Here is a 22589-nt window from a genome sequence, read left to right as displayed (position 1 = left end):
TTCTGCACGACCTTCACACTTCTTTTTTGTCTTTTGCCTTTCTTTGCCTTTAGTGTTTGATGCTGGTTTAAGTTCTAGACTGACTACCTGGGGATTGTCCGGCAAGAACGGAATGTCCTGACAGAGTCCACCTGAGGCTTTGTTGGGTCACTCATATCATTTCAAGGCCTATGAGACTTCAATTGGTGAAAAGAGAAAGAAAGTGGGTGTGAGGTCCGTAGGACCGTCTCTGTAGTTTCTAATCGTAGTGGCGGGTTAACATAACCCTTGATCATGATTCACTATAGGTATTTGTAGCTAGGTCGTTCTAATATAGCCTAGTATCGGAACCCACCGTAGGCAGGGTGACCTCATTGTCATCACGATCTGAGTCTGAATTCTCAAGTAGCTGGTCAAACTATAGAGAAAACAGCGAAAAGCTACTAGATCGATGAGTCCGGACACGTCCGCGTCGTCCCACCAACCTTGCTGGTTGGGAGTGTCATCAATGTCATCTGGGCCCATCGGGTTTGGCGGCTAGTATTCCACTATGAGAGGTTCGGTAGGTTCCACCGCAGCCTGCAAGAGTGTCTCGCCATGTTTTGTCGTCGTTCGTCTTGATCTTCCAAGAGGTTGGGATGTAGAACGGCGAGGTGCTGATGTCGGATTCGAAGTGGAGTCGAGATCCGTGGTTTGGTTGATATGAAAAGTGGGAACAGGCTCACCTTATCGCCCATCCTCAACAAAGAGGTGGGCATAGCGCCTCAGGTACCTCCTGAGGGGATCTGGTCCTGCGTCCACAGCCTCCTCCAATCCGGCGGCGAAGGCATAGATCTAGAGGGACTCCTCTCCCTTCTTAGTTGGTTCAGGCTCCTGGAGGCATAGGTCCCTGAATTGGTCAGTGATGAAGTCAAGCTTGTCGAAGGTCATCCTTTTCTCAGCTGCTCCTCCTCTGGTTCATCGCCAAAGTTGAAGACGATTCCCTACTTGGCGCGCCAACAGTCGGATTGTTTTGCTCTGGCAATATCCAGCAACATGATCGTGTAGATAGAATCAGATGGTAGCACAGGAGTCATGGAGATTTATACTGGTTTGGGGTGCGGTGCGCGCTAATCCCTACTCCAGTGGTACGGCTGCTCTTGTATTCATATGCTCAATTACAGGGACTGTTCCTCCTAGCTACGTGTAGATGGAATAGGTGGAAGATAGATCCCGAGCCTAAGATCCCTACCCTCCTTTATATAGGCAGGAGAGGTAGGGTTACAGAGAGGGTGATCAGGCTAACAGATTGTTTCCTAGTTTGTTACATGATATGCGCAACAGAAAGATCCTAGCTATCATCCAGATATGTCCGCCTTGGTTTACCTTGATCTCCATGTTGGTCGATGGCATCAGCCCTCGCGGGCCTCTCCCTTGATGGCTGCTAGGCCGATAGCTTGGCGATGGTCACATATACAGGCGGTGCAGGTACCCCTGGCCCATATCTCTGACATCATGAATACATTCCTTTGTAAATGAACAAGGAATAGTAAATGAAGCCCATATTTTGTTGGTCTCGCTCTGATTATGTGTCAACAGAAGTTATTATTTTTAAATGTTTTTTGCCACAATGGATTTCCTCAGCCTAAAATTAATGTCCAGTCCTAGAGATTAAGGTTATTATCTGAATGTTCCCGAGATTCTTTTGGACGAGATTCAGGTCGTGTGTAGGGAAATCCAAAATATCTTTGAGTCGAATTCACGGAATTAAATATGCGTACCTATGTGATCACTATTCTAGTGAAAACGAATATTAAGGAGTGCGTTGTCATGGAACATCAAGTCTGGATGTTGTAGTTTTTCGCCTAAAAAATCAACGCAAGCCCCATCTTAGTCTCCTTTATCTTGAGTTTTTGCAGCATAACTGAGCAAGGTTTATGCTAATGATCATGTTGTTTTTTTCTTGAATGGATCTATGCCTTTGAGCCCAAACGACTTTTGTTTCGAACAGCTAGGAGGTTGGCCATGATCCTCTTCATCTGTATATTGAAGGGCAGATTCATATCATAGATGGTGGAAGGAACAAAAATGGCATCAAACTTATCATTCTCCTTACTATATGGAAATAATTTAAGTATGACTTTAGTGAAAATTAGATGTACATCTATTTGAATCAAGAGGTAGAGTTCAATGTATACCCCTCTGCTCTAGTTTATTACTTGCTCTAGCTTTTCCCTAAGATAATCTTACCTAACTTTGACAAATTTCCTAGAAAAATTACCAAACATCAAGTTTGTTTCATTGAATTCTTCATTGTGTATGTCTTGATAGTGCATTTTTGTTGTCAAAAATTATTTAAAACTTTTCAAATTTAGACAAGCATGCTTTTACACAAAATAAAGTGAATTGTAATCCAGAACAAAGGGAGTGTGTGGCAATGGCCAAGATAGTAATAAGCATGCCATTTTTTTATATTCTACTAGATATATGTCCACGTTGCATGGTGACCATGAATTTTTGCCCACGCAGCTATTAAATATTTTTTATTAGGAACAATAAATTATTTCTAAATCTGAGGCCTTTTTCACTTCTCTATTTAACCCTTAGCCCCAACACATGAATCCTCTATAAGACGTCAGACAACAGCATCGCCAGGCAGAGCAGCGGTCGTAGCATATAGACACACAGAAAAATCATAGTGCACGCAAAAATTCTGCTCTAATTATAATTCTCTAGGACACCGAGCATGCTTCTTTAGCCGACATATTCATCTTCATGCATGTATTACATTGATGTAAAATCAACTTTTGGTAACGAAAGAGCAGAGCAGAGCACGGGCATCACTGGGCCGGTGTTCACCGCTGCGCGTGCGCATGCGCGAAAGTGGTGTAAGGACCTGCGCAATGCGCCTAGCTAGACTCTAGACGTCTTGGTCGCATGAGCTGCCAGTGAAATGGCACCCTGCGGGAGGTCACCGGAGCAGCCAGCGGCATGGCACCCGACGGCGGTGCAAAGGATGACCCATCTCGACCGGCGTTCACCGCAGTGCTTGTGGCCCTGTGCAGCGCTGGTACGCGCGACACCCGTGAGCCTCGCCAGGCAAAACAAACCGCCCATGGCCGCTGCTGTACATCAACACAGGCGACTCCAGCACCATAAGCACGACCACCACGGCTTGGAGGTCGATGCCCCTGGCGACAATGAACTGACATACCTAGGAAAAGGACGTACATAGGTAACCAATTTGTATATTAGACTCCCTTGTTCGATCCAGGTTGAGTCACGTAGGTAACATCAGTAATAGACATATGTAGGAAACGGAGTCATGTAGGAACGGAGAGAAGAGTCGAGCGGGCTGAGTATTTGCGCTGATGATACCCCTAGGTATTTTTTAGGTGTAGAGATGCATGTGCATGCATTTTAGACATACGGGGACTTCAATTAACCACGGTCCTGCAGCATTTGTTCACTCGCTGCTTGATAACGTCTCACTGTGTATACTTCAACCATGAGTACGATGCTACAATAAATTCCGTTGATAAAGGCTTTGATTCACATGAGCAAGTCATAACTTCACATAATCATCATGGCTATAAAGTGGAACAAATATGATGTGGCTAAGGCTTTGTCATGGGTAAAGGTGAAGTTATCATGTATGTCATTCCTCATGTATCTAGAGAATTATAGAAAAGGGCACTTTTTTATAGCACGTAGTGGACACTATCTTGCGAACACATACCATATAATCCAACAAAACTAATAACTAAGCGTCGAAGTTGACTAGGTGCCATGTCATCTCTAGCTCATCCGTTTTTGGCAAAATCCGAGATCTGAACAAATATACGTGAGCTCTCACTTGTATAAATAGGCCCCAAATCAATAGCTAATCCGCCACCCATATCATTGTATCATAGACAGCAATCAAAAGCTTGCCAAGTGAAACGCACTAGCATCATCTTAGCAACAATGGCTGTCAAGATATTTGCCCTCCTTGCACTCCTTGCTCTTTCGATGAGCGCTACAACTGCGTTCATCATTCCGCAGTGCTCACCAGTTACTGCTATGGAGTATGAACACCCAGTTCTGCGGGCCTATAGGCTACAACAGGTGCTCGCGGCAAGCATCTTACAACAACCAACTGCCCAATTGCAACAGCAATCCTCAGTTCACCTACTAGTACAGACCATCGTAGCGCAACTACAACAGCAGCAGTTCCTGCCAGCGTTCAGTCAACTAGTTATGGCAAACCCTGCCGCCTACTTGCAGCTGCAACAGCTGCTTCCTACAAACCCACTGGCTGCGTCCAATGCCGTTGAATACCTGCAAAAACAACAGTTACAATAGTTCCTGCCAGCGCTCAGGCAACTAGCTATGGCAAACCCTGTTGCCTACTTGCAACAGCAACAGCTGCTTCTATTCAACCAACTAGCTGTGGCGAACGCCGCTGCATACCTGCAACAGCAGCAGCCGCTTCTGTTTACCTAGTTGGCTGTTGCAACCGCTGCTGCCTACCACCAGCAACAGCAGCTGCTCCCAATTAACCCATTGGCACTAGCTAACCCATTGGCTGTCGCCTTCCTACAGCAGCAACAATTGCTGCCATTCAATCAGATGTCTTTGATGAACCCTGCCTTGTCGTGGCAGCAACCCATCATTGGAGGTGCCTTCTTCTAGAATACAAATGAGTTGTACTTGGTAATAATGTTCTTGTGTCGGCGTGTGCGACTTCCCAAAAATAATTAATACATTGATTGAGATTTATCTGAGTCTATTCCTTAATTTTTTTTCTCTGTATAATCAATTGAAACATAACATTGTAGAAAAATAAGGAAATAATTGGAGCCCATGAACTTGACAAGGCCAAGGGCATTAAATCAACTAGACCCTATCAGTAACAATTTCGAAGTACATAACAACAGAGTATAAAACTCGACGCCAAAAAAATTTATGATGAACGTGAAGTTTAATATGCCACGAATATGTTAGAGCAAATTTTATAGAGGGACACCGAACTTGTGTCAAATTGGCTGCTCAACATGGTAGCTCACTTTTCTTCTAGGTAGCATTACCAAAGATGGGATCTTTGCTGATGAACACCGCACCGAGTAAAATATGATTTAGAGCGGGGCTATCAAAACCCAGAAGTAACATCCCGAGATTAAAGTAACAACCATTCAAGTGTAAGGTTATTATCCCCACGTTCTCGAGATTCTTTCGGACTAGATTCAACTTGTGTGTAGGGAAATCTGAAATATCTTTGAGTCGACACCATGGAATTAAATATGTGTACCTATGTGCTCATTGTTCTAGTGAAAAAGGGTATGAAGCAGTGTGTTGTCATGGAACTTCAAGTCTACATGTTGTAGTTTTTGCCTGAAAAATCAATGTAACCCCATCTTAGTCTCCTTTATCCTGAGTCTTTGCAGCATAGCTGAGCAAGGTTTATGTTAATGATCATGTTGTTTTTCTTCTTGAATGGATATATGCCTTTGAGCCCTAATGACTTTTGTTTCGAACAGCTAGGAGGTTGGCCATGATCCTCTTCATCTGTATATTGAAGGGCAGATTCATATCGTAGATGGTGGAAAGAACAAAAGTGGCATCAAATTTATCATTCTCCGTACTATATTGAGATAAGTTAACTTTGACTTCGGTTTAAGCTAGATGTTCATCTATTTGAATCAAGGGCTAGAGCTCAGCATATACTCCCTCTGCTCTAGTTTATTACTTGCTCTAGTTTTTCCCTAAGTTAATCTTCATTAGACTTGCCCTTGTCCTTCTTGGAGCTCTTCTCCTTCTTTGGGAAATCGGCCATAAGATGACTAGTATCTCTACACTCATAGCATCTGATGTAGACGCGACCTAATCTTTCGATAGGTATGATAGTTTTGATTGGTGGAGAACTAGACGTTCATGATCCAGGCTTCAAACTAAGTTTGATTCGGACCCCTACAACCATTACACCGAAACTCTGTTGGTTCAACCACGCACAACGTGTTTGACCTTGCCTAGAAGGCTTTTCCTACAAATGAATCGAGAATGCAAGCAAGAACTTGAACAAGGCAATATGATATTGAAATATAGATGAAGTTTATCAAACTAATAGGAGGTCAAGTCTTGATTTGAAAGGATTAGTCGACATAGGGAAACAAGAATATGAATAGGGGCCTTGATTCATAGCAGTCGAACTTGGTGTTACAAGAACTACGAATAATGTTTGTTTCACAAGGAAAGCGAGAACTAAACAAAACCCAAACCCTAAGGGTGGCAGCGAATAATTATAATGTTTTAGGAATGCAAACTCTCAGATGTCGCCCCCCTAATGGGCTCTAAGTTCATACATTGCCCAACGGACTACAAGACGGTGTCACAGCACCCTGATAGATTTTGGATGCTAACTTGTTTCGACGATCCCTGATGACTCCGGTGGAATTTTTATATCAACCAATGTCATTGGATAGCTTATGAAATTATCTTTCCATACATAGGTGTATCATCAAAAATAGAGTCTATATGCATCCTAGGTGTTGATTTTACCCGGGACTGCTCCTAGAATCCGAGATGGATTCCAGCTTGAGTGATGTCCTCATCAACATCTCATCTCCTCCTTCCTCTTGGATGAAGATCTTCTTCTTCTAGAACCATAGCCCTTTTTCTTCATGAACTTGTCAAAGTTATGCACAAAGAGAGTTATTTCTTCATCTTCTACACTTAGCTTGTGATAGCATCATCATCACTTGATTCTTCCTTCTTGCTCTTGCCCTTAGAGGATGTAGCTTCGAATGGCACTCTCTTCTTCTTCTCATCTTTCTTATCAACCCTTTCCTCATGGTATATATCTTGAGTGACCACACATCACCTAGTACTTTGGTCGGGATGATGCCCTTCAAGCCACCCCTCACAATGATGGTGACCAATGTGTCAAATTTTGTGGTAGGAATCTCTAGAATCGGTGGGAGTAATCTTCATCATCCACCATACCTTGTGCCCCAAATTCCTTAGCTTATTTACAATGACATTGAGTATATGGACACATCTCTGACACACTTTCATCTTCTTGTATCTTGAACTTAGCATAGTTGTCTTTGAAGATATAAAGTTTGGCTTCCTTGACCACCGAAGTCCCCTCATAGGAATGCTCAAGCTTCTTCCAAACTTGATGTGCCATCTCAAGTCTTTGATTGACTTGAAAATCTTTGCAATTGCAAGTTTTCTTCCTCTCTTGGGGTAGGATCTTTCATGTCCAACACAATAAACTCCTCTACTATTCCCCATCTCTACTACTCCCCATATCTTTTGACTCATAGTCATTAGGTGCAAGCACATTGTTGGCATTTCTTAGCGCAATCACCAAGTGAGGAGGTTTTAAGCCCACCACCGGCAACGGCGCTAGAAATGGTTGTTGGTATTTCTTAACACCATTACTAAGATTGAGTTAATCTTAGCAATGCCTCCAAGAAACACCAACTACGATAGTTCTTAACAATTACAGATAATATCCGCAAGCGCATGGATCTATCGTTGTAGCATTTCACCCAGAAGTATTCAGGGTGTCGTTATTTATATTTTCCCAAAGGAGGGCAAGGTACAAGAGTCTAGCATAGTTATAAACATGATTACATACTTGCATAGTGGACCATAGTACATGACAGGGGTAAAAATGGTATTTCATGGATAGTGGACACACCTCAAGGATAAAAGGAAAACAAAGAATAAAAGAATGTTCCTAAGCGGAGCTGGCATGTTCTAATATAGCCGTGCAAAGAACAGTCAATGATCATACAAGTTACATGACTAGAGTTAGAACTAAGTGTGAGATGGATGGGAAGATATCCGGGCACTGGTCTGCCATCAAGCTAGGGAGACTTTAAGACTCCTACACAATACCTAGACGTGGGGGATTACAAAAGACAGATAGGGCTATCACCTCTGACCGCCCACCCCTCAACCGTGGGATACCATCATATCCAAAGGTTCTTGTGTACCCGAGCACCACGTCTGTATACAAAGAAACTACCCATATCCTCCTGGGACTCCGACCCTACAGATCGACAAGCAAGAATATGGGCAAACCCGAAGGAACGACAAACCGCCACCTCAACCCTAACTCTACTTCTACTCATACAAATCATATGAATGATTAAGCATAAAGTTCTACATGTCAAGATCATAGCATACAAACTATATACTAGTTCATATATTATGATTATAACATGAGAACTATAGTCTAGTTCATATGCATTGTTGTATTGTAAGTATAACAGCATGACTATGAAAGAACACTTTATATTCATACCAAGTGTTGCTTTTCTTCCAAGGAGACAAGCTCTCCAAGTAGCTCTTGCTAGCTCCAAAGACTACTACTAAGAACTAAAAGAGTACAAGATGTGGTGTGAGGTGCTTGGCTCCAAATGAGGTGTGTGTTTGTGAGAGAGCTCCACCCCTACATTTATACTAGCTCATGGTTGGTTTGGCTTTGATAAATTAGGAAACCACCCTGAGCCACCTTTGCATGCCGCCATACAACCGCCATAGCGAGGTGGGCCCGAGAGGTGGTGCTAGCACCCCTGGTGCGGCTGCACCAGGGCTGGCCCCACTAGCCACCACCTTGCTCTAGTGGGCTACTGATTGGGCCTGGGTTGCTTCCTTGGTGGTGCTCGGTCCAGTCTTGGCGTGTAGGTGGGCTTCTCTATTTATTTCCTTTGCGCATTTCTGCATTACGCTTTCCAAATTGTGTCTTTTGCTTGGTTTTCCACTTGTATTCGAATGTATGTCCTGCAAAACATGTTTTCTCCAATACAAGTGGAACTAGGTTAATAGTAAAGTCATATGTGTCAAAAGATTGTTTATTCCTCCTGTTTTGGACTTTAATTGGCGGTCGGATTTGATCGTTAGTGACCGCCAACAAATCCCCCAAGCTTAACCTTTGCTCGTCCTGAGCAAATAGCTAAGTACTTGGTTGTTGATCAGGAGTTGCTACTATGCCAAATATAATTCATAAGTACCATGCCTATAACAAAGTGTTCTTCTGCAATTCAAATAAGTCGGCGTTTTATCCACCCTTTACCTTGATCCCTGTGGGGCGTATAGCTTTTCCAAGTTCTTGGGTGGTTGCAAGATAGAATGGTTATAACAGAATCACCAATCATTCATTCCTTGATCAACCATCTATCTGAAAGTTTTATGGGTTTTGCAAAACAAATGTAAGTTGCTCAAATGATTCTCTCGATCGCTCAATGTGTATGAAACCTCACCAAGGCATTTTACATTTTGCCTTCTTTTTCATATCCAACCACTAAGGCTTTTGAGTGGAGTTTTAGGTAGGTATGAACAGTGGGGCATACTTGCATCACATATTTTGCTATGTCAAAAATCGGACCTCAAGGAGATGCAAGTCATACACTTTTATCAAGACATGTAAGTGTAGAATTTTCATAAAGTCCTAATTCTAAATATTTTTGGTACCCCTTGAATCATGACTCTCTCTTTTTGGATGAATGCCTTTATTTGAAAGTATGGGCTATCTTTATTTCTTTCTTTTCTTTTTCTTTTCTTTTCTTTTCTTCATGCTCTTTAGCATGCATATTTTTTCTTTTATTTTTTTTAAAGCGTAGCCCATACTATTCTTTTTTGGCACATGAAAAAATTTTAGAGAGAGAGACACATGATAAACGAATGGAGCAATTTATTTGTGGGTGTATGTGTGTCTTGATCATGGGTGCATGACGAGAATCACAACAAGGGTCACAATAATTTGACAAAGCTCAATGCAATAACAAGTAGCATATGACTAAGGTTTGAATTTTAATATTATGGCATATGGCCTTAGTAGGTATTCATAATCATTGAGGAACTTTTGATTTTTAGCATTTTTTAAAATAAAATCTCTGGATGTCAAGTTTCTCTTAGAACAAAGTCATAGTAAATTCTATTTGTACCATATCATACTCGCAACGACTTAGAAAAGGAGCATGCATTTGCAACCCACAAGTTTTCAAGTTAGGGCGTGTTTGGTTGGAGACCAAAGCTTGCCATGCCAAAGGTTGGTCATGCCATAGTTTCTTCGGCATCTGTTTGGTTCACTGCCACAGCTATGGCATGCCGAACTTTCCTAGCACCATGCCCCACATGTCATAGACTCATTTTCGTGCCAAAACTTGCCACAAGTTTGGCTTTGATTTTGCTCGCCACACTTTCTATGGTAGCCAAAGTTTGTCAAAGGTTAGGCTCGGCAAGTTTTGGTCACCAACCAAACAGGCCCTTAGGATGAAACATTTTTAGCCAACAAACTTAAATCTAGGGGAATACTAAGTTATAACCTAGGCATAGATGAATTATAGACAGAGCAACTATTCATCATTTCAACTTAGGAGAAACTAAACATTCCTTAAACACATATGAGAGTGGAATTCATATTTTTGCTATTTTTATCATATTTAAGTAATATAAGTGATAAAAGATACATGTTACCTTTGCGGGGCCCTCCCCCAAGCTAGCTCCAGGCCCGGTGCGTGGCATGTTGCTTGGTGACGACTCTGAGGTAAATTATTTTTATTATGCTTAACTCATCCATGTCTATACTCAGCAGTTTTTGGTACAGTGATCAAATATGTTTAATTTGATCAAGGTAGGCCAAATAATCTAGGCACCATGCTTAAATTAAAAAGGCTATGGAAGCATGATCGCGCAAGAACCATACCTAAACCCAAGCATACTTTGTATAGAACATGGAAGGATGAACAAGTTTTATTTAAGTGGAAATATATGTAAGGATGAACTAATCTATATTATTATTATTTTTCTTTTAGTATATAGTTTTATTATATAGAGAGTTTAAGCAAATTGTAAATGATAACTACCGATTTACCTTCGGTAAGGGCTCAATGTTTAAAGTCCAATGAGCAGGACTCCTCTCCCTTCATTTCTTGCTTGAGGATGGTACATCCGTGCCCAGGGGAGTAGACTCAGATCATTGCACCTTCTTTGGTTTCCACACTTGTTGGTTTTTGGTGGTGTGGTGGTGGACTTTGGAGCTTCTTGTTTTTGTTTCCACACCTTTTCCTTCTTTGGTGGTGTGGCAACCACCTTTGGAGTTTCTTCCTTGTTCTTCTTTGGCTCCAGCCTCTTTTTGTTTTCTTTATTTTTCTTGACAAGGTTGTCCACCAGTTGAGGCTGTATTTCGACCTCCCTTATGCCTTGTAGATTCGGCCCATACTTGATTTTGATCATGGAGCATTGCTCTTGTCTAGGTCGAAAATCAAACTTTTCTTCTTTGCCATTGATGTTGAAGCGGATTTCTCTAGCTCCAACATCAATTTGTGCTCCTGCGGTGCTGAGGAATGGCCGCCCAAGGATGAGAGGTGACTCCTTTGTTGTTTCCATGTCCAATACTACAAAGTCAACTAGGACGAAGTAACCTCGAATTTTTACCGGGATGTCTTCGGCAATCCCAGCTGGATAGCGAACCGTCGCCAGTTGGAGCATCATTGGCGTTGGCGCTAAATGTGTGAAGTTCAACTTGTCGAAGGTGACCTTGGGCATAATGCTTACGCTTGCCCCAAGTTCACACAAGGCATGATCAAACTGCTGGGTGCCGATGGAGCATGTGATAGTGGGGCACCTAGGGTCTTTCTTCTTTTTAGGAAGGCGGTTGAGTATAGCAGTGCTACACTCTTCCATCAGCTTTACGACCTCCGTGGATGGCAAAGGTCGTTTGTTGTTGATGATGTCTTTGATGTATTTTGCGTAGGAAGGTACATGTATGAAGTCCATTAATGGTACGCTCACATGTGTCTTCTCTATCATTTCCACAAAGCAAGCGAATTGCTCATCCACAGCCTCCTTTCTTTTCCTTGTACGAAACAGCAATTAGCTTGTATCGGCAAAGTCTTGTGGTGTCGTTTCCTCATCTTCTTCTTGGTTTTTTTGTGTTTTTGTTGAGGGTGAGGGTTCGTCCTTTTGTTGCCATTGTGGTTTTCCTACTTTATGGTTAGGATTTGGTGGATCACGAGTGGACTTACCACCCCTTGTGGTCACTATGTTAACTTTTTCAAGAGAATTCTCGGGTTGCCCCGCGATCTTCCCTTAATTATTAACAGGAATAGCAGCAGTAATTTGAGCTGATTTTGTTTCTATTATTTTATTGAAGCTCAATTGATTTTGAACAGAGGAAGATAAACCTTCTATTTTAAAGTTAATATTTTCTAGCATTTTGTCATTATAAGTTAGCTTTTTAGTGAGATTTTCATTTATATTAGCTTGACCTAGCACTAGGTCTTTCAAGGTAGGTTGGTTCGAATTATAGTTGGAGTTGAAATTTGAATTACCTCCTTGTGGGCGGGATTGGTTGTTCCACCCATTATTGTTACCTTGTCGGAACCCGTTGTTGATATACGTAGCGTCTTCACGGGTTTCGGGGCAGTTGTTCCCCGAATGTTCGACCTCACCACAGACTTCGCAAGTCATTTGTGATTCTGTGGCCTGAACGATGGCCTTCATAGCTTCTTTTTCGTGGGCCCTTTCATTCAGTCTTGAGAGTAACAGGTCTATTTTTGTGGCAAGCATATACGTCTCCTTCATGGTATGCATGCCTTTTTGTTGTTTTCGTTCCTCTCCCTAGCTCGGGTTTGCCACCATCTTCTCGATGAGTGCCGTGGTATTAGTGACAATGAGGGAAAGGAATGCCCCTCTAGCAGCGGCATCTATGTGCCCCTTCCACATGGGCGTGAGCCCCTCGTAGAAGTTCTGGAGCACAAGCCAATCCTCCATTCCGTGGTGCGGGTAGGCTTGGATGTAATCCTAGAGCCTTTCCCATGCCTAAGGGATGGATTCGAGTGAAGATTGTTGGAAGTTTGAAATTTTCCCCTCATGGCATTGGTTTTGCCCATGGGAAAAAATTCATGAGGAACACCGCGGAACATTTGTCCCACGTACTGATAGCTTCCTTTTCCTTGTAGAACCACTGTTTTCGCCTTCCCCGCAAGGTAGAAGGGAAACAGATGGAGCCTGATGCTTGATGGTGCGACGTCTTTAATGACAATGGTGTCGCATAGCTCCCGGAAGTGTTGCAAGTGTGCACTTGTGTCCTCGCTTGGCAAACCATAGAATTGGTTTGCCTGCACCATCGTAATGACGCTAGTCCAGAGATCAAAGTTTCTAGTGCCCGTGTTGATTGCGGGCCTAATGGGCACGTTGGCAACAGCGAGGGTGGAGTAGTCACGGAGTGACTTGGCCATGATGGTAGTTGCGGATGGTACGGGGGTGACTGGTTCAACTGTCGGTGGAGTAGCAGAAGAAGAAGCGGTATGAGACCTGTTCTTCCTTAGGAGTGCCTCGGGATTATCGGTGTAGTTGTTCAACAGATCAAAACCACTCATACACTATCCTGTTTTCATCCACAACAGCAAGAAAACAAGCAGAGTTAGCCTGCATAAACTATGGCTACCATTATATGCATGTGATCATTGTTTGTGACATGCTAGATTATTTCAACCTATGCCCTCCCCGGCAACGGCGCCAGAAATGCTTGTTGGCATTTCTTAGCGCAATCACCAAGTGAGGAGGTTTTAAATCCATCACCGGCAACGGCGCCAGAAATGCTTGTTGGTATTTCTTAACACCATTACTAAGATTGAGTTAATCTTAGCAACACCACCAAGAAACACCAACAACGATAGTTCTTAACGATTACAGAGAATATCCGCAAGCACACGGATCTATCGTTGTAGCATTTCACCCAGAAGTATTCAAGTTATCTTTATTTATATTTTCTCAAAGGAGGGCAAGGTATAAGAGTCTAGCATAGTTATAAACATGATTACATACTTGCATAGTGGACCATAGTACATGACAGGGGTAAAAACAGTATTTCATGGATAGTGGACACACATCTTGGCTAACCTCGAGGATAAAAGGAAAACAAAGAATAAAAGAATGTTCCTAAGTGGAGCCGGCATGTTCTAATATAGCCGTGCAAAGAACAGTCAATGATCATACAAGTTACATGACTAGAGTTAGAACTAAGTGTGAGATGGATGGGGAGATCTCCGAGCACTGGTCTACTAGCAAGCCAGGGAGACTTTAAGACTCCTACACAATACCCGGACGTGGGGGATTATAAGGGACGGACAGGGCTATCACCACCTGCCGCCTACCCCTCAAACATGGGATACCATCATATCCGAAGGTTCCCATGTACCCGAGCACCACGCCCGTGTACAAAGAAACCACCCATATCCCCCTAGGACTCTGACCCTACGCATTGACAAGCAAGAATATGGGCAAACCTGAAGGAACGACGAACCACCACCTCAACCCTAGCTCTACTTCTACTCATACAAATCATATGAATGGTTAAGCATAAAGTTCTATATGTCAAGATCATAGCATACAAACTATATACTAGGTCATATATTATGATTATAACATGAGAACTATAGTCTAGTTCATATGCATTGCTATATTGTAAGTATGAGAGCATGACTATGGAAGAACTCTTTATATTCATACCAAGTGTTGCTTTTCTTCCAAATCCAAGGAGACAAGCTCTCCAAGTAGCTCTTGCTAGCTCCAAAGACTATTACTAAGAACTAAAAGAGTACAAGATGTGGTGTGAGGTGCTTGGCTACAAATGAGGTGTGTGTTTGTGAGAGACCTCCACCCCTACATTTATACTAGCTCATGGTCGGTTTGGCTCTGATAAATTAGGAAACCACCCTGAGCCGCCTTTGCATGCCGCCATTCAACCGCCAGAGCGAGGTGGGCCCAAGAGGCGGTGCTGGCACCCCTGGTGCGGCCGCACCAGGGCTGGCCCCGCTGGCCACCGCCTTGCTCTGGTGGGCTATCTGGGTCTAGGTTGCTTCCTTGGTGGTGCCCGGCCCAGTCTTGGCGTGTTGGTGGGCTTCTCTATTTATTTCCTTTGCGCATTTCTGCATTACGCTTTTTGAATTGCGCATTTTACTTGGTTTTCCACTTGTATTCGAATGTATGTCCTACAAAAACATGTTTTCTCCGATACAAGTGGAACTAGGTTAATAGTAAAGGCATATGTGTCAAAAGACTATTTATTTCTCCCGTTTTGAACTTTAATTGGCAGTCGGATTTAATCGTTAGTGACCGCCGACCCACGTCCTGTTCTTCCAATAATGATAATTAGGTTTTGTCGGAAGAGATGGGAAAAGGCACGGGAAATAATCGCACCGTTGCCAGGAATCAACGTTGGCTAGCGATGTTTCGGGCTCAACACAAGAATGTTTTACAGTTAAACTTGTCGGAGTGCAGTAAGCACGTTATAGATTGGTCACTCCTCTTTATTTGGCATAGGTCTGATGAGCTTTGTTGGGATTTTGATATTTTCGTGAGTGTTCAAAATAGGCAAAAATGTACTGTCAACCAACACTTCCAAAATTTTCTCGATTCCCAGAAACAAGATTCATGTTTCCGACCAAATTCCTTCAAAATTGAAACGCAAACTTGGTCAAGTGATAAACTAAGATTTGTAACTTCTACAAGTGAACTTTACGATGTTTCAACCTGTTTAGCACGTAAACAATCGAACCAAAGTTGGCAAAAGTAGATGAAACACCCTGAACTCTGAATCTCTTTTTTCTTTAATGTCAAACTCTGAATCTCTGGAAACTCTGTAACAATGTGACAATGCCATACTCCCAGGAATCCCGACTACCGGATATGCTGGTTACCGACTCCAGATCAGAAGAGACCTGACTAGCCACAATGGCCCTATTCAAGGAAGGATATCTCATGATTACGTCAAGACTCTGACTGGGGCACGACTTCTTAGCTTTAGGGGCAAGTTGATCCCGGATATAAATAGCTAGCAATACCCTTTGTTGTAATCATCCAAACTCTCATAGGCATAGCCATCTTGTAATCGCCATCTCGCTATTCGACGAGATCGTAATACAAACAAGTAGCAACTGGATGTAAGGTTTTTACTTGCTTCCCGAGGGTCCGAACCAGTATAAATTTTATGTCCCGACTGTGGTTGTTCTTTGCATCAAGCGAGTTCCTTCAAAAACCGAATATCTGCCGATAAAAAACACCGACACAATGAAATTGGCAAAACTTTGAGCCCCTGAATATCCTGAACCACAAGCTAATACAAATCAACCAAGTGCCTTAACAAACATTGGCGACCTGTGATTACTCTTCGAATTTGTTCAAGATCGATCCTCTAGTTGACACACGAAATCGCGAGAAAATCTGAGTCCAAGTCGTCAGTTTCAGTTGGCCGAACAGCTCGAAGTCGGAACTGAACTCGGCAGAACGGTGCTCGCCCGCCCGACCGGCAGCGCCACGCGGCCGCCGGTGTCTGCCCTGCGCGCTCGACACGCCACACCCGTCCACATTCCTACGCGGCTACGCCCCTCTGCGAAGTGGAGAACGTCAAGCAGCACCCGAGCACCCAGCTCTCTAGCTTGCTCGGTCCCTGTTTCTCTGCTCCCGCGCTGCCTCGCCATCACCCGGCCAAATTGGCCGCTGGTGCGCCACCATCCACCGACTTCCTTTACCTCCCTGACCGCCACCTCCCAGTAGCTACCTACCAAGCCCATCATGGTCAAGCCCGATGTGACCGAAGTCACGCCGTTTTTCCCGACCTGTTCCACCGGCCGCCATTGCCGCCATAGAGACTATCTGTAAGCTCAGAATCTAGGCGAACTCGGCTCAAACCTCCTCCGAACGAGACACCGTAAGCACCACAGACACGGTGTGCTGCTGCTACTACCCGACTGCTTCCTCGGCAGAATCTGACCTGCCACTCATGAGTCATGAATCAAAAGATGGTGCCTCTTTCAGTTCATTGACCTCAAAAGCTAAGCCATGCGCATGTTTGTAGTGCTATATGCAGATTAGAGTAGATGACCAATATAATGTGCACCAGCTTACAGGACTATTCAAGAACAAAGGTGGAAAAAAAAAGGATAAGCCTACTTATGAAACAGGAGCACCAATCACAAAACTCAGTAGTGTATATTTGTAGACAGTTCTAAGCCCACAAGCTCAACCGTGGGTGACTGTAGAGGGTCACTTGAATTTTGGGGAGAGCACCTCAAGTCCACCCATATAGGGTCTTAGCGGCTCTGGAACCACAATCGACCCATCATCCTGCTGAAAATTCTCTAGAATGCATACTATCAGACGAGGCACTGCTACTGCTGTTGCGTTGAGTGTGTGGACAAACTGCGTAGGGCCTGAGCCAGCTCCCTTCCCTTTCTTGGTGTTCGTTGATGGAGGCTCCGAGGGTGATGGACGGTAACGGATGCCAAGTCGCCTACTTTGGTAGTCGGTACAATTTGACGCACTGGAGATCTGCAAAATTTGATCAGGAATCATCAGCATGATTGAAGGAAATGTTGAGAAGATGTATACAAGCCTGGGATGCTTGCCCCTTACCTCACCGTATCGCTCTAGGCCTGGCATCCACGCCTCGATGTCAAATTTTCGGTAGGCTGGTGCACCCAGATCCCCAGTTGCCATATCCAGAGTTCTATAAAAGGGGTATATTGGCACTGGCATTAGTACATCTATGGCATGAAATTTCGTCTCAAAAATGGGTATGGCAAAGAAATTAAATGGAACAGGAAGCACTTGAAATGAAGTCCGAGTGATGCATAAAGATCCTCTTCAATTGTAATAAGTTCTTCATGCAATTTGTCACTTTCCTCTGGCTGACAGAATATGAACATCTCAACCTTGCTAAATTGATGTACCCGATAGAGGCCCCTGTTCATGATAAAATGATAAACTTAGCAACTTTACAAATGCACTGTAAAATTAATCTCAATGCAGAGCATGTGGAAGTTTGTTTTTACCACAGTTTTTAAGCATTCAAAAGAGCAGAACCAAATATACATACTCATACAATGATAAATCTTCATGTTCAAAAATCAATAAACAAAAAAGTTCATAACCTCAGGCAAAAGGAGAATAGACCAACCTAGTGGCAGCACCTGCTGCACCAGCTTCTGTGCGAAAACAGTGTGAATATGCTACATATTTTAAAGGCAAAGCAGATTCGGCAAGTATTGAGTCCATGTGGATGCCTCCAACAGGAATTTCAGCAGTGCCTATGAGACACTGATCACTGTCCTCAATTGAGTAGACCTGCGGAGCAAAGCGCAAGCAATCATTTTAGCACACATCAACAATAACAACTAGAAATGTATCTCTGAACCAAGAAGGAACTGAAATAGTTAAATTGAACAGCATATAACACCACAGCAACATATCACAGGCAATCAAATACTTTAGTCAGGCAAGGTTGAAATTGTGGGTCGCATGTGACTGAATTTTCTAAAATTTGGCTAGGGACATCCTTTTGTATTATATGAATATATTTATCTCAAATGGTAGTTTCATTTTCATAATAATATAACTTCACTGTCATTTTTAATACATATATTATAATAGAAATAGTGGCTAGCATTATGTTTCAATGACTCCATCAATGCCCAAAACAGAAACTATGTTGTTATTACAGGGAGTAATCCAACATACCAAATAGCTGCTAATGCAAACATAATGTAAGAATAAATACAAGTCACTAGACAACAGAATGTGTTAAAATGACTATTCTCATGTCTTTTATGATAGAAATAACTAAACCTTAAATACCATCTTTAACAGGGGAGTTCATACCTGAGTGTTTTGAGCCCTTGGCTGGAAGCCACATTTCTCAACAACAGATGATCTTACAATCTCTGGAGTTATGAGTGGTGTGAAACCCTTCTTGGAGACCTCTGAAATAGCCCAATTTACTAGGGCCATCTCCAGCAAAACAGCTTCATTCTTTAAGTAGTAGAACTTCGAACCACTGACCTGTGCAAGACAGTACAAAGAAAAGACCAAATAATAAATCTACTTATATAGAAACTTCAAAGAAAACTCGATATATGAGGGAAACCCCAACGACATTGCATTAAGAAGACGCACGCTTCTCAAACATAGGCGGAAAAACACCCTGAAGGCCGGCTGCCTTGGATGTGCCACTGAGCACCCAGGACACATTCCTGTGGCCATTTTGTATCTCGCTGAAAACAACTCAAATGGTTACACGTATAACTCAGGAACACAGCCAACGAGGGGTGTTTCTAACCCAGGCCTGTTTAAATTCACTCCCACAGGAAGTCAAGTCCAGGTTACTAACGTTGTTGTGCCACTAGGCTGCAGACCCTTTCACTAAGACAAGGCAAATTTAACTAAATAAGTTTTCAGAGAATTTTAGATCTATTTACTTGACGTCATGCAGTTTGAATTTTTTGGTGTATCCGAAAATATCTTATTGAACAACTTGCTGCAGTGTGTTGCCGTACATAAATGTATATCATGTTAGCAAAAGTTGTTGCAATTATACCTCAGCTGCTGCATCAAAGTCAAACAAATCAAGTTCCTTCCCCAGCTGAAGATGATCTTTGATTGTAAAAGTGAAGCTCCTCTGACTGCCTACCTGCACAGTTCAATCAAAATAAATTATTAAATGTACAAAGTAGAAGGGCAGGCCTGGTGCAGTGGTGAGAGTTGTCTCACTGAGTCACCAGGTCGCGGGTTCGAAGCAGCCTCTCCGCAGATTTTGCGGGGAGAAGGCTTGCCTCAGTTTTTCCCTTCCCCAGACCCCACTCATGTGGGAGCCTCCGGCACTGGGTCTACCCCCTTTTTTACAAAGTAGAAAGGTAACAGGAAGTATAAAACAACACTTACCTCTTTCCTGAGGACAGAGCTTTCCTCACCCCCAACAGGAACATCTGGATGGGTAGTGTTAGGAATACTTTGAGCTTCAAGTTGAAGCTTATCTGTCAGCTGAACAAGATCCTCCTCAAGTGCTATAAGCCCCTCTTTCAGGTTCTTACCTGTAGTAACTCAAAATGGGTAAAACTAATATAGTGGTGAATCGTTATCTTCATGCTTGCATAAAGTACTCATTCTACCTTCTTCAACAAGGGCTTGGCGTACAGATGGGTCTAGTTTCCCTTTCATCTTGTTAGCAACTGCATTTCTTTCAGATCGGAGCCGTTCAACCTCCTGTCATCTGTCATAATTAGGAATTGTTGCCATCGTTCTGTTACCACCGTATTACATTGTGTAACTGAATTAACCAATTGTGTTCATCAAGTGCATATATAGACAGCTACTGTATCTAACTATCGCACATGTCTTACGCAGAAGATAAAACTTCTAGAATGGAACCATTTAAAGGGAAATAGCAGGTGTGCACCACATGAACAAGAATCACAAGGATGATAAAAATTTTGTAACTTAGCTTTGTTATCATGAATGATAAATTGCTAAGAGCACAATCTGAAAACAGTTAGGCCCTGTTTGGCAGCTTCGTAGTTTTATTAACGTGTAATTAGCTTCCGGTGGTAATATCTTGTGCACAAGAATACAGTTGTAACTTGTTTCCTCTGTAAAATATTTGTTTGGCAAATATGTGAGACAGCCTTCTTCCACAAAAGCACCAGCCGCCGCCACTGTAGTTGACAGGTCACACACTCTCATCCTCTGCAGCCAGGTGAGGAAACGTCGGATTCAAGCTCTAGGAATTGCAATTGCCACTTCAGAGTTCGGACTCGACAGAGCTAGCATAGAAGCACCCGAATCAACTGCAGTTCATCAGAGTTCAGAGTTTGTTGCAGTCTGGTGAGCAGAGAGAGATCCAGGAACAGGGAATGGAGATGATGATTTGATGAGTAGGGATAGAGATCTAGGAAGAGGGAATGGAGATGGCCGAGAGAGGCCATAGGGGAAGCAAGAGGACCAACAGAGAGATCTGCTCCTTCCGCCATGGAGATGGCGAGATTGAATCGGGCATGCGGCCGTGCAGGAGACGGATATCTGTCATATTTTTATTGGCGTCTTGATAGATAATTTTTTTATTCCAGTTGGATCAATCTAATACAGGGGTAAACCTAGTTGGTTCACAAGGCATCCAAACAGCATTTTCTAGTTCAAGGTGTAAAGTCTTCCAAGCTTGTAATTTACACTGGCTTTTTATATAAAACCATGCTTCTAAACAGGCTCTTAAGGGCCAACCAAAACCATCTAAGATTGAAAGAATATATACTCATTCACTACAATTCAATAATTGCCTGATGTAATGCAAAACAAGGTATATCTGAAAGAGAGCTCCATAAAAAGTACAGGGTCTAGATTCGACTTTCATGGACAATTGATTTCTTAAAATGTACGTTGAGCCATTTTTTGTGAACATTGGATCTGTATGCAACTCAAGTGTTGTATGATTGAATGGAAATTCAATGGATAAAAGAACTCTGAATTATCCTAAAGACAAAGTTAAATCATATTGCAAATATTCTATCCCAATCCATGTTCAGCCTTTTGAGTTATGTTTCTAACTTTTGTTGCCAAGACAAATACTGGAGACACAATAGCCATGCCGACTAGTCATTACTGAATGAGTTAAACCGTGTCAGTTCATCAGTCATATTATAGGGCATTTAAAACTACAGTTCAAAATATAACCTCAGATGAAAATCCTAGCAAAGAGCAACCATCTAGTACATACCCATTGACCGCTCAAGTCAAAATCCACGCACTAGAACCTGACCCTCTACAGCGCAATCTTATCCATGCACGAATCTAGCGCATAGTCAGACAGCACGAACAGCTACAACAGAAAGCTCCAGCATTGGTAAGCCCCAGACCTTCTGCAGTGCGAGGTACTGATCGTAGAGCTCCAGGACGAGGTCCAGATTGGCGGTAGAGTTCCGGCTCCGGATGTTGTCGGCGACGGCATCCCGGTTGTCCCGGATCCATTTGAAATCAATAGCCGCCTTCCACTGCGGCCTCAACGCACCGGCACCGCCTCCCACGCCACCGCCACCTGAAAGAAAAACGGAAGCTTAGATAGCTATACGTCGTTGAGATGATGAGTGAAGGTTAAAGCTTTTACCTTTGGTGTCGGGTTCGACGGCGGTGGCGGCAGCGACGGAGGCAGAGGAGAGGAGGCGGGGAGCGGGGCGGCGAAGGAGGGAGCGGGTGAGAGTCCGAAACGGGGAGAAGGATGCGGTGCTGGTAGCAGCGGAGGAGGAGATAAAGCGGCCGCAGGTCAGCATCTCGCCGGTGAGGTGGAGGTGGTGGCCGGCGGGCGGCCGTTGCGGCGGATAAGAGAAGGGTGAGATTTTGTTTGGGGGCGCCCGGACCGTATGGACTTTTGCAATGGCAACAGTGAATGTCAACCGTCCGATCTGACTAGTTGGATGAAATTATCGTGCAAACTTTATTTTCGTGCAATTTTTTTCAAAACAATAATTTTTCCCATGCACAAATCGTGTACACACGGACTTGCTTACATTTGTTATTTATATTTACGAGCAAATATGTTTTTACGTTGTAATAGGATCCGAATGTTTCTTTAACACCGCCAAAAGCATCGCCATATCGCCTCGTTCACTGGTCAGCCGGCCGGTCCCCCTCACGTGTTAGTGTTCATCAAACTAGCCGAACAGTGTTTTTCTCTCACAACAAACCAGCCAAAACAGTGTTTTTCAGCCAAACATCCCGACAAACGCGCGTCCAAACACCCACGCCTACACTCCGTTTTACGCACCCACATGGGGCCCGCGCGCCCATCCAACCGCCGCTCGCACCTTCTG

General features: G+C 43.3%; 1 protein-coding gene and 1 pseudogene across 1 annotated transcript; one reads left to right on the top strand and one right to left on the bottom strand.

Annotated features, from left to right (window-relative positions):
- The first annotated feature begins 3924 nt into the window (after positions 1–3924).
- On the top strand, positions 3925–4632 carry LOC136485402 (kafirin PSKR2-like; annotated as a pseudogene).
- Positions 4633–16834: 12202 nt separating this feature from the next.
- On the bottom strand, positions 16835–22132 carry LOC136485401 (serine--tRNA ligase, chloroplastic/mitochondrial-like). The gene is made up of 10 exons (XM_066482295.1): positions 21887–22132; positions 21639–21817; positions 19902–19995; positions 19675–19823; positions 19331–19423; positions 18616–18795; positions 17915–18081; positions 17566–17700; positions 17371–17464; positions 16835–17286 (listed from the first exon to the last, which is right to left on the bottom strand). The coding sequence occupies exons 1-10, from the start codon at positions 22047–22049 to the stop codon at positions 17002–17004; spliced, it is 1539 nt and encodes a 512-aa protein (XP_066338392.1). The 5' UTR covers positions 22050–22132; the 3' UTR covers positions 16835–17001.
- Positions 22133–22589: the final 457 nt, after the last annotated feature.

The sequence above is a fragment of the Miscanthus floridulus genome, chromosome 10 (assembly GCF_019320115.1).
Source record: "Miscanthus floridulus cultivar M001 chromosome 10, ASM1932011v1, whole genome shotgun sequence".
In the NCBI taxonomy this organism is placed as follows: Eukaryota; Viridiplantae; Streptophyta; class Magnoliopsida; order Poales; family Poaceae; genus Miscanthus; species Miscanthus floridulus.
Note: the sequence above shows the minus strand (reverse complement) of the source record. Positions and strands in the feature narration are given on the sequence as shown.